Genomic DNA, 12,715 nt, shown 5'->3' with positions numbered 1-12,715 from the left:
TTATAAACAGAAGGAAATATGCGGAAAGCATACGTTATATGATTTGTGTTCTACCAGGTTTGTGTTGTAATATCGTAGAGTGGTGCATGAATATTATATGTGCTCATACATCAACACACATACCATACACATCTTCTCCTAGAGATACATGTCGAGTCATATATTTCTAAAATTTTCAATCTACTAAAATTATTATTACATACTATACAGAACTGTTATTACATCTGTATCTAATTTTTCATGTTTTATTATTTTTTCAGCACCAGTAATAGGAAATTTAACAGATGAGATATTAGAGCAATATTATCTTTTGCAAGATGCTTCGGCTCAGCAGAATAATGCAGTTGGGTCAAATGTTCCTACAAATACGCCAATGCGGGATTTAGAAATTAGTGGAGATCTTAATCATCGGGAAGATATTACTCCTAGGAGATCTGGACCAGTCGGTAATGATAATAGAAATATGTAGTCAAAACAATCAAAAAATTTTGTATTGATTTTGGAAATTTTTTCTATAATTACTAAATATTATGAATTGTGAGTTCTCAAAGTTGACCTTTATTTTATGTGGTTAAATTTTATTAATATTATTTTAATTATAACAATTTTATTAATATATTCATTTATTTTTAGGTCACACCCAAGCTTATGTTGGTTTAATCACAGGAGCTTTGGCAGTTTTGGCCCTTGCATTAGCTTGCACAGTTTTCTTGATGATCCGACGAGGTCGTAAGAAAGTTGCTTTACTTCACAAACATACTGCACTGGTATCCTCAGGTAAATTTGCGAAATTAAATTTCAATATAAAATAGATTTCAGTATAGTATAGAATCTTATGATTGCCCTTACCTATATCTGCGCTTTCTAGAAAATATTATATTTATTGAGATTTTGTATTACAATGAAAACATTTTATATATCAATGAATCAAACTTTATTTACAACCTTTCCGTCTTCACAATGTAGCTGAAGCACTCTAATAATTTTATTACGGTTTTCCAGTTATCGGCAATATAAACTTGTGCACAGCGAGCATTACATACATCAAACTTGAAAATTTAATAGATTTTTTAGAACTAAAACTTTTTACAGGGGGTGGTTCTTCCGCACCTGGTTTAGTAGGATTATCAGGACTGGCCGGGGGCAAACAGTGTCAAGGAAATGCTGCTACGATTACTATGAAAGAATTGCAGTTGCATTTGTCTACACCAGTGCTGACATCTCGAACCAGATTGACATTAAAGGTAATAAGAAGAATTATTTTATATGCCGATAAAAAACATTATTTTAGTAACAATAATTTGTCTGCTTACTTGAAGGCTCCACCGTATGGTGACGTCGCCCGGAAGTCCCCAGCCGCAGCTCCTCAAACTGTGACGACACCGCCGCCAAATGCGGCGCCTTTGGCAGAAGATTCTGATAGTGAAACATCATCAGTATATCACGAGCCTTACAGGTAAAAAATTAAACGTCATATACATCTCTTATAAACAAAACATAGCTTCCTTTCATGTACAATTCCTTTTATTATTTATATACAAACATTTGTATTTCCAAACTAAATTAACGATTTCGAGTGCATATTACTAAGTTTTCAATATATTTTCAGGCTTTTGCCGTCGTCTCTGAGCGGAGTCTCTGGAGGAAGCAAAGCTACTGAATATGGCTGTCTACTGCGTAAGGATAATGGAAAGACGCAAAATGTTGACGGCAAAGGTGAGTCACTTATTTAACTTTGTCATGAATATTTATACTATATTTATCTCTGCATTCTCAAACTCACCGGTTATGCTCCTTTAATTTTCTAAGTGCCTAGGTATACACATGAATATCCTTTCCTGCAAATTCATTTCAGTTTCCGTCATTCAACTATTTGGTTAATTACACAAATATCTCCTAGTGTGTACATCATATCAGCATTCCACGAAACGTTCATATTGTTTCCAAGTGCTGTGTGCGTTTCTTTCTCCGTCTGTCTCCTGTCAGAACAGAAGTTTCTCTGAGATTCGGGACGTCTGATTTTCCCGCCACGGTATCAAAACTCGAGCGCGTGTGTTGCGCTTTAATTAACGTCTTATCGCAAACGTTCCGCTAGATTGACGCTTAGCACCTTAACCCTGCCTTATGCCCTGAGAAAGGTAATGAGGGAGCTGGAAAAAATATAAATGATACTATTTGTATATAATAACATAAGGATCAGAAATCTTTTATGATGCATTTTTTGTCTAAAACATTATTCAAAATAGCGATTATAATAAATGCATCTCATGATGTTTGAACACAATTGTTCTCCCTTTTTCTCGATCTTATTTATGATCTATGTAGTTTATATCTGATTTGATTTTTTTTTAATTTAAAATGTATAAGGCTGTCGTTATAAAATATATAAATATTAATTAATGTTTGATCACAATTTTTAAACTTTTTACCTTTTCTGTCCAATTGTACCTATGTCAATAAATATTGAAGAAAAATATGTTGTACGCTGATAATATCACATAAACATGGATGAAGTAGAATACTAATTCTTGTGTATGATCTACTTGCGACTAAATATATACATTAATTAAATATAGTGTCAGCTTATAATTTTCTCAAAGCAAATTTGAGACGTAGATGCTTTCAATGATTTCGGAAAATAACTAGTGGGGTGTATGGCGTCGTGCCTTAAGCAGAAAGTTTTGTGAATCATTTGAATCAGACGCTTAGTTCTTTTAAAAACTGCAATTTTTTTGCACATTTAGCTTTGTATCTTCAAAATGGCTGGTTCTGCCTTTGCCAAAAACTAATAACAACTTGTAACCACTTCTCCCAATCATTACTAATTAAATATTTTTTAGATGATTCAAATCGGATGCTCCGTTCTCTCAAAAACTCGATTTCTATTTTCTGCACATTTTGCTCTTTATATCCGTAACTGCTGGACCTGCCTTTGCCAAAAACTATTTAGCACATCTCTCTATCAATAGGAATCGATTATTTTTTGAACCATTCAATTTTGGTTGATCCGTGCGCCCTAAGGTATGCCAAAATGTTCAGAAACCTTCAAAAAGTCGAGAAATGGAAAAATTTTCAATTTCGATTTTTGGACGATTACAATAACTTACCTTACGGGAAGTTAATAATTAAAAAAGCAATCAATTGATTCTGGTAGGTTTATAATTTTGTATATGTATTTTTTACTTCTGGTAGGTTTATAATTTTTTATATGTTTTTTTTATTTCATGGTGAATTATTGACCCTTGCTTTAAAAGCATTCGGGCTCCAAAAAAAATTAACACTAGTCAGAATGTGTGCTATAAATTTTTTTTCATAATTATGCAGAGCTTTTTCGGGTGTAGTCAAATAGGCGCTGTACTATAAAGCGCGAGTTGAGGTATCAAAGTAATAGAAGTATTGTTTTTAAATAAGAATATATTTAATAAATTATATTGTAGCTTAAATGACTATGATTTATGACCATGATTATAAATATCGTTTTAGAGAGCTATTAAATAATTTCAATAATATTACCAAAATACATATTGTTGCCAATATATTTATACTAATCATCACGTTTATAATATATTTAAAAGTTTACAAAATATCTAATCACTTTATACTCTGACAGGATAACTATTTTAATAGCGACCTGTTAAACAATTCATAAAATTAAATTTTGGAGAAATGATAGCTTCTGTAAGTGTTTTTTTATTGATTTAATTAAATAAATGCAGGGTATTTGATATTTGTAAAAAATATTTTAAATTTCAAATGTTAACTGAATTATCTTTTAAGCTAAATTTTTTATCAATACTGTCATACTTCATAGGGGTAAAACTTGTTAACTTTATTAGATTGAAAGATTCCAAATGAGTTAGATAATATCTAAGGTCTATCCAGGAAACTATAACGTTTAAAGAGCTACATACACAACAAAGTTTCTAATACTATTATCTGAGATTGATGACACCTCAAATTTTAGGGACTAGATTATGTTTTAAGATATACCTAAACGATCAGTGTACTCATTATAGCATCAACCCTTTTCTGTATATAAATATGATATGCCTTCAAAGAGGAAATTTAAGTTTGATGATATAGGCAGTAGTCGTGATTGCTTACTAAGAACATATTTTTTTACAAATACTTGAAAAATAAATAGTTATATATAACTCAAATTGAATTCTTTGAATCATTACTACTTAAACGTATTAGTATCATCTTATTTAATAACATATATTTTTATCCTTGATATAAAGCACGTCTTTCAGTCTGTAAGCTTTTTGCAAACCATACATCTCGTTTTTGTAGAGAAAATATAATCTTTAGTAAAGAAACACACGTTTTTGCAACTGAAATACTGTAAGCTTCTTATATTATATTTTTTATGATAAAACTTAGATTTTTATGAATAGTTCTTAGCACTGAACATATCTGTACTTATTTTTGAAAGAACGTAGTAGAAATACATCTAGAAAGAGGGTGACTATTTATAAAGGGTATAAACTGACTTACAGAAATTAACATTTTGTGTAATATAGAAAATATTTATATTTATTATCATAAATAAGATTTTTCCAATCAAAAGCATTTTCAAAGTTTGTAATTATCTTCGATTTAAATGTTGAAAGTGAACCAAGCTATATAATGCAGAAATTCTTTCGAATTGTAGTAGAAATAAATAAATTTTTACTTTAATTTAGAACTATTGGAAATAAGCTTTTTATATTATTTTTGTAACAGCTTTCTATCTTAATAGCAAGAGCACTCAAAAAAAAGTTATCAAAAAAACATTTTCATTAAACTCTTCAATTTCTTCCAGTCTTATTATCTCTGGATGCGTACAAACTCTAAAACTTTTCCCTCGCGTCGTGTTTTAAAGTTTCTCAGCAAGATTAGTGAAATGAATTACGTTGTTGTTATTAATAATAAATATTAAATTAATTAATGCTCCCAAGACTGATAAGAGGCGACTGTTTTCACTTCATGTCTTGCGTTTTGATTAAAATTAACACGGACATGCAACGCAAAGTCTTTCGTTATTTAAAGCTTCAAAGAAACATTAACCTTCTTTGAGATGCAAGTCAAAACATGAGAAGTTTTAAGTTTTTGTAATTTAGATAAGTACACCGGAATACATAGACAAGGATTTATTTTTTATAATAAGGTACACAACTTAGAGCACATTTCAGTATTACGCTTTAATAGAAATATTTTCAAAAAATATTATGCTCATTTACTATATGTTTTGTACCATAAATATTGAACAGTGAAGCTGGAGGCTTGTTATAACAGTTTTTTTTAGAAAGCTGATTCTATTTCTTCGGTATAAAGCTATATATACACTATAACTATTCCTCTACCAAATCAAATAAAATTAATTTCATAACTATATGGTGCCAGAAATTCTTATCACAAATCAATGTAAACTATATGTAATACAAATAAAAGTTATAGTCAGATCTTATGAACTGGACGTATTATGATTGTTCAATTTTATATCAAATGTCCAAATCGAAAATGAAAATGTTTGCTTATGTTCACGTTTCAGTAGTTTCTGAACATTTTGGCATACCTCAGCAAATATTCGTCCACGGTTTCGGGCACACGGATTAACCGATTTGAATGATTTAAAAAACATTTGATTTCTATTAATAGGAAGATGTGCTGATTAGTTTTTGGCAAAGGCAGGTCTAGCAGTTACGGAAATACGGAGCTAAGAGTGCCGAAAATAGTAATCGAGTTTTTGAGAGAACGAAGTGTCTGATTTAAATGATCCGAAAAATTTTCAATTTGTAATGATTGGGAGATATTTTGTTTAGTTTTTGGCAAAGGCAGGTCCAGCCGTTTCGGAAATACCAAGCTAAATGTGCGAAATATGGCATTTTTGAGAGAATTAAGCATGATTTGAATGATTCAAAAAACTTACTGCTTGTTTTGACGAAACGATTGCTTTTGGAAAAATTTTTTTTTAATTTCCAAAAAACATTTTTTTTGAATATCGAAATTAAACCAAATTTAATTGTTTTTCTAGCTAACGTTCTAAATCTCACTAATATGATTTTTTCTTATAATATGTACAACAATTTTAACTTTGCAATTCAGTTTATATAATTCCTATAAATATGACTTCATTCTAAATTCGATTGATTAAGTTTTGTTTATTCAATTTTGTGTAAACATATATATAAGTTACAGTATTTAAAAAATAATCTATTTGAAAGCATTTAATATTCCTCAAATATTTAATTACGGTACAGGAAGTTCCAGAAATTTGTCTTAAGGCACGATGCCATGGGCCCCACTAGTTTCACATTTATTTGCAATGAATATTCAATATGTCATTGGTACATATTCATCATGCATTTTATCTTCATAACTATTTTATCCAGTTGTATGTATTTCTTATATTTGCAATGATACCTAATTTTATTAATATATTTGCTTCATAAGCATTTATAATAAAGAATCCTAATGAAACTTTTACAGTTCAAGTTTTCATGCGAGGAATATCCCACACGAAGATTGAAAAAAAATGGCCATACGATTTTAAATAAAATGTCAAAAATAAAAAAAGAGAGATATCTCAGAGGAGATAATCTCTTAAATGCATTAACACTAACATCATATCGTCTTGAAAAATTTTTACAAAAGTTGGAATATATGAGTATTAAAACAAATAGCTATACGTTAATTTATGAAACCTCATGACCATTTAATTCCTACTGCTGAAAATTCAATATATCATGGATGTGTTTGAACAAGTTAACTTGTATAAATACCTTTAAGTCTCTCTTATGCAACTCGGGTTCAGTTTATCAAAATATGATCCGCTTTGAGAAAGATATAAGCTCGTTCGCCTTTAACCGCAATTCCATTTACAATTGACAATTTACACAGCACAATGTCATACAGCTCTCGTCTGTAGTGATACTATATATTTGCAATATCATTTAATTAAATGTTCATCATCAAAGTCTAAGTAAAGTATCTTCAAACAATTCAGTCCGGGGAGTTCATCGTATGTGACAATATCCAGAGAATTGCGCACGTTTTCTATGCAAACAAATTTTGCGGCTGTTCAAACGACGCGGCGGCGTCTACTTGAATTTCTGAACTTGTTCCTGCTGCTATTACCACCGGCTCGAAAATGGGGACTGAGATCATATTTTTGCCTATGTGCAGGTTGAGAGTTTACAAGAGATAGAATTGAATAAAAATGAACTATACTTACTGATAAATGTGACAGTAATTCAAGACAATTTATTAAAAAACTACTCTCTCTTTAGGTGGATTTTTCAATGAAATACAACTACTTTCAATAGAAAATTCAATAATTTATCTTAACTCTAATCTTACATTTTTTGCTTTCAATACATTGTATTTAACAATCTCTACACAATAATATAATAATATACAATATGCGTTCAACTTTTCTGATCTGCTGACATAACAACTTACTATTAACCGCTAGTTACAAATATCATAATATATTCACAATATTTTTAATATTAAATTTGTAGTATATTTTTTATTGAATGCTTTCAAATGTTTTTACTATTTTTTTACAAATATGTGTAGTTAAAAAATTACTGAACATATCGAAAAAGTATAACAGATCTTTGCACCGGAGTCAATTTGGTAAAATTGGTTGTAAAGCTTTCAATTCAAAAGGCATGATGTGTTAAATAATATTATAATTTTGATTAAATAATAAAATAACTCTAGCAATAAAATAGCATTTTTTAAATTCCAGCTACGTACATAAGTACAATGATTATGCACTATATTTCTAAATTTTTAGTTTATTTTTTCTAGTTAGAAGTATACCGATACAATTTGTTACTTTTTTAAAAACTTTTGAAATGATAGTTATAATTAACTTAACATCTTCTACATTGTCAAAGCTCAGAATTAATTAACAATTTGAATACTCAATATTTCTATTTTATCTTACCTTTTTTGCTTGTATTCATATAAATGATACTGAAATTAATTATTAATTTTTTATATAAAATTTCGATCAATTATTGTAAATATTATTACAGGATGTCTAAAGTAAAATAATTTCTTTTTTTGTTTATTAGTATTAGTGAATTTCTGATAATAAAAATATTTTTTTTTACTTTTATTGATATCACAATTAGCAACCAAAATAAAACAATTAATATTTTTTCTTAACGAAAAACGTGTATTTTTACTTTTCTTGTAATTCGTATATTTTCTTCTTCATTTTGATCATTACTTTCTTAACATTATATTGTTATAACATAATATATGTTTGCAAGTACCTAATTTTCGTGATATTTCATTTTTATAATGATAAGGTAATCTAATTATCTTAACTAAATATTAATTTTATACCCTTAAACACCTAAAATGAAGACTTTTTGTTATTTTTTGTACTACATGTATCCGGTATGAGGGAAATTAATAAAAAATTTGAAGCCATTAAATTTGTCTTCTAAAATCTTTGTTAAGGAGAAAATTTAGCACAAAAGCTCGTAGAACTATGAACTATCTAACAACTGATAAAAAATAAAAAGAATAGTATCATTTTGTATGCTAAATTTCCTCCTTGACTAACTAAATATAAAGATGTCGTTGTTTCCAGATTACAAAACACTTCAACAACGCCATACCCATAATTCAATTTTTTACTATGTGGTTTTGATTCTTATTTTTATTTTTATACAAAAACTACCTAGACTGTGAACGATAATTTCGACTAAAACAAAAATATCCAGAAGGCAAATTGATTCAGTAATGCATGTAGTTCTTAGCCGCGGGTATAGGTATGTCATGTAATATGTAGGATATGTAAAATCACGTGTGCTAAGACAATATTTGCATTTAGCCGAAATTGGTTCCGCAGACATTACTTTACAACGTACACACACGTGCGACCAAGTATTAAAGACTCTCGACTTGCTAGGGGGGCCCAAACTTTATAAAGGGTGTAAAAGAAAATTATAAGGACTTGGATCAAATGACAGAATATATATTTAGAACTCACTAATATCATTGATATTTTATATATACATATTTGTATATTAGTATATTAGTAACTGATTAGCAGCTGAACATTACAACATATGCCAGGCTAGATCTTTTGTCTGGGTATGTTGGGCTCAATACCGCCTGGGTATAATACTGACAAAAGGCTTCGCTTGCTTCTTATACCAATAGCAACCACTGTTATTCATTTTTTTATGGGGGGAGGTTCTAGAATTCAATATTTCTCACTCTTTGACCTAATTGGTCTCATTCGCCCTTCTTCTGTTTGAAGTAGATTTATGTGTGCCTGTATATATTTGTAGGTTTGTATACACATATGAAGTTTTTGTGTTCTACAATTTATTACAAGACGTCTGTGTCCATAAAAATTGCAACATTTTTATGGCTACCATATGTTGCGTCCTATTGTATAAATATATTTTCTTTAACTGAATAAGTTACGAGGAGGAACATATAAGCATGAGTGATTGCCAAAATAAAATTCGTGGAATATATGTCAACATAATTAATATTTGATATGTTCCTTCTTCTGCCCGAATTGCTACATATTTTTTTTGTATAATGTTTAAGACTTTATTTATGTTTATGTGATGAAAAAATAAAAGACAGGAGTATATCAGATGCTTGAGATCTTATCAAATTTTGTAACTTTCAATTATAAATTTTATAAAGTTGCTGATGCCTCTTCTCTTGAATTTTTATTCTGCTATTAAATAATTATTTCTGGGCCATGTACTCTCAGTTTATATTTAACTCAATGCGTGGGCATATCTAAATTTCATATAACAATCATAATATTTCGTTATTGTTATTTTTATTAAAACCTTTCTCAAAATCATCTCCAGTGGGAGCGAGCAGAAGAAAATGAAACCCGCCAGGAATTTTAATTGCACTCTCGATGTTAAAATAATACAGTAACGAAATTATTATTTTATTATTATGCTAATGCTGTTGCGAAATAGCAAAAGGTTCCTTGGTTTGTTTTATTAAATCTTCCGTTTTTCTGGGCCATGTGCCAGTTGCAATGTTTTCGAATGTTATCATGACATACGATTCGAGTCTTGTTAATTAATTTTCGAGGAGCAATCTTTTGAAAAAATTATAAATTCTGAAACCGTACTCGTCTCGACACAAATAAAAAGATTTGTGTTTTGACAAGATCGAAACGTCGGCAGAATTTTTAGATATTAATTATAAATGGATTCATAATTTTGTGCTGTTTGAAAAAGAAACTGTAATGGAAAAATGAAAATTTTTAAAATCAAGTTTACCTAGTGGTGTATCGTACCTTAAGGCAAATTGTTGGAACTCGAGGAATATTAAATGTTTTCAAATAGATTATTATATAAGCTGAAACATGGTCTAATATTTATAAAATGTATATAAAATGAATTATAGAATAAAAATTATTTATTTAAAGTATATAGGTGAGCTCTAGAGCTTTAGCCAGAATTAAAATTAAAATCTGAATTATTTTCGATATACAAAAAAAAATTCTGAAAAATAAAAAAATTGAAGTAAATTATTTTTTGTCCAAATGCAATTGTTTTGCAGAAAATTTTTGAATATTCAAATCGGATGCTTAGTTCTCTCATAAACTGCTTTTTTTGTACATTTAGCTCTGTATCTTCGAAATGGCTGGACCTGCCTTCACGAAAAACTAATCACTACTTCTACCAATAATTAGAAATGAATGTTTTTTAGATCATTCAAATTTGATACTCCGTTCTCGCAAAACTCGATCTCTACTTTCTGCATTCTTTACTGCCAAAAACTAATCAGCACATTACCCTATCAATAGGAATCGAATGATTTTTGAACGATTCATATCGGTTGATCCGTGCGCTCGAAAACGTGGACAAAAAATTGTATCAATTCGTACATACACACACACATCGATTTTTTCTGAAGTATGCCAAAACGTGAAGAAATGCAAAAATTTTCATTTTTGATTTTTGGCCCATTACTATAACTTATCTTACGGGAAGTTAAAAATAAAAGTTACTTCATGAATTTTTGGTTTGTCTATTATTAATTCCGCATCCAGGATTTCGTTAAATATGCAACACCATCAGAACACAAACCGAACGTCATGGGCTATTCATATGGTCGAAACAATTTGTTGATTTTGCTGCGTCCGACGTTAATACCGCGTCCAGATTTAAGCAAATATGTTATTAATGAAATTGTTTATATTCCACAATACACAAAGCGCTCTAAGCTTACACTGGCTTCATCAATAAATACGAAATAGGAAAAATCACAATGGATGGTTCCGTACTCTAAAACCATGACATGTCTAATTAATATTCAAATACTGAAATAATTACATGATGTCGATCATTACAAATTTGGATCGGAAATTGCGTATTAATAATTATTGCAAGAGTCGATGACGTATCGCTGCATTGCAATTATTGAAACGGAAACTTTTATTTATAATAATTCAGAGCAGATTACTGCTGCAATTAATTAACCGGCTTTGTGAAAATGCATATGCAAGCAGAAATTAATATTTACATGATATTCATCAATCAGATAAACAGCTACGAGGTGATTGAAATAATTGAATGAAATTAATTTATATGAAACATGATAATATAAAATCTAGCACGCATTTGCAATATTATTAATTGATTAAGCAAACGTTCAAGTCTTCAACATTGGCTGAAATATCAATTAAAATAATATGGGTTAAAAATTTCCCAACAACTTGTTATGGATTATGCAACGTATGATCGATTCAGCAACTCGTAATCGATTATGCATATTTTCCAGAATTTTGCTAGCCTGATGTAAGGTTTGTGATATTGTTATTGCTAGTCGATTTGTTGATGGATTTCGGAACTTCTTGTCGATTTCGCTACTTGTTATCGACCTGTATTCAATTTCACGATTTGCTATCGATTTCGCGACTTATTTTCGATTTGGAGACCTGTTATCGATTTCGCAACTCATCATCGATGTTGCGACAAATTATCGATATCGCGACTTATTATCGATGTTGCGACTTGTTATCGATGTCGTGACTTATTATCGATTTTGCGACTTATTATCGATGTTGCGACCTGTTATCGATTTCGCGACTTATTATCGATTTCGCGACCTGTTATCGATGTTGCGGCTTATTATCGATGTCGCGACTTGTTATCGATGTCGCGACTTATTATCGATGTTGCGACTTGTTATCGATGTCGTGACTTATTATCGATTTCGCGACCTGTTATCGATTTCGCGACTTATTATCGATGTTGCGACTTATTATCGATGTCGCGACCTGTTACCGATGTCGTGACTTATTATCGATGTCGCGACCTGTTATCGATTTTGCTATCTATTGTCCATGTCGCGACTTATTATCGATGTCGCGACTTATCGATGTCGCGACTTATTATCGATGTCGCGACCTATCGATGTCGCGACTTATTATCGATGTCGCGACCTGTTATCGATTTTGCGACCTGTTATCGATTTCTCGACTTATTATCGGTGTTGCGACCAATCGATTTCCGTTGACGCGAGTCTCCGCGGCCGGAAGTCTCCGCGGTCGGGAGACTCCGCGGTCGGGAGACTCCGCGGTCGGGAGACTCCGCGGTCGGGAGTCTCCGCGGTCGGGAGTCTCCGCGGTCGGGAGTCTCCGCGGTCGGGAGTCTCCGCGGTCGGGAGTCTCCGCGGCCGGGAGTCTCCGCGGAGGCCCCAGGGCTCCTGTCCAGTC

General features: G+C 30.9%; 2 protein-coding genes across 3 annotated transcripts in view; one reads left to right on the top strand and one right to left on the bottom strand.

Annotated features, from left to right (window-relative positions):
* LOC113366119 (discoidin domain-containing receptor 2-like) overlaps window positions 1-12,715 on the bottom strand; it is a 329,299-nt gene that overhangs the window by 137,329 nt on the left and 179,255 nt on the right. The gene's annotated exons all lie outside the window — the stretch shown is intronic.
* Window positions 335-7,122, top strand: LOC113366120. Its single transcript, XM_026607673.1, has 6 exons — window positions 335-446; window positions 634-777; window positions 1,093-1,244; window positions 1,320-1,456; window positions 1,610-1,716; window positions 6,989-7,122. Exons 1-6 carry the CDS (start codon window positions 374-376, stop codon window positions 7,009-7,011), a joined length of 636 nt encoding a protein of 211 aa, XP_026463458.1. The 5' UTR covers window positions 335-373; the 3' UTR covers window positions 7,012-7,122.

The sequence above is a fragment of the Ctenocephalides felis genome, unplaced genomic scaffold (genome assembly GCF_003426905.1).
Source record: "Ctenocephalides felis isolate EL2017-DRISC unplaced genomic scaffold, ASM342690v1 CF-g0.4_SCAFFOLD_01170, whole genome shotgun sequence".
Classification (NCBI taxonomy): Eukaryota; Metazoa; Arthropoda; class Insecta; order Siphonaptera; family Pulicidae; genus Ctenocephalides; species Ctenocephalides felis.
Note: the sequence above shows the minus strand (reverse complement) of the source record. Positions and strands in the feature narration are given on the sequence as shown.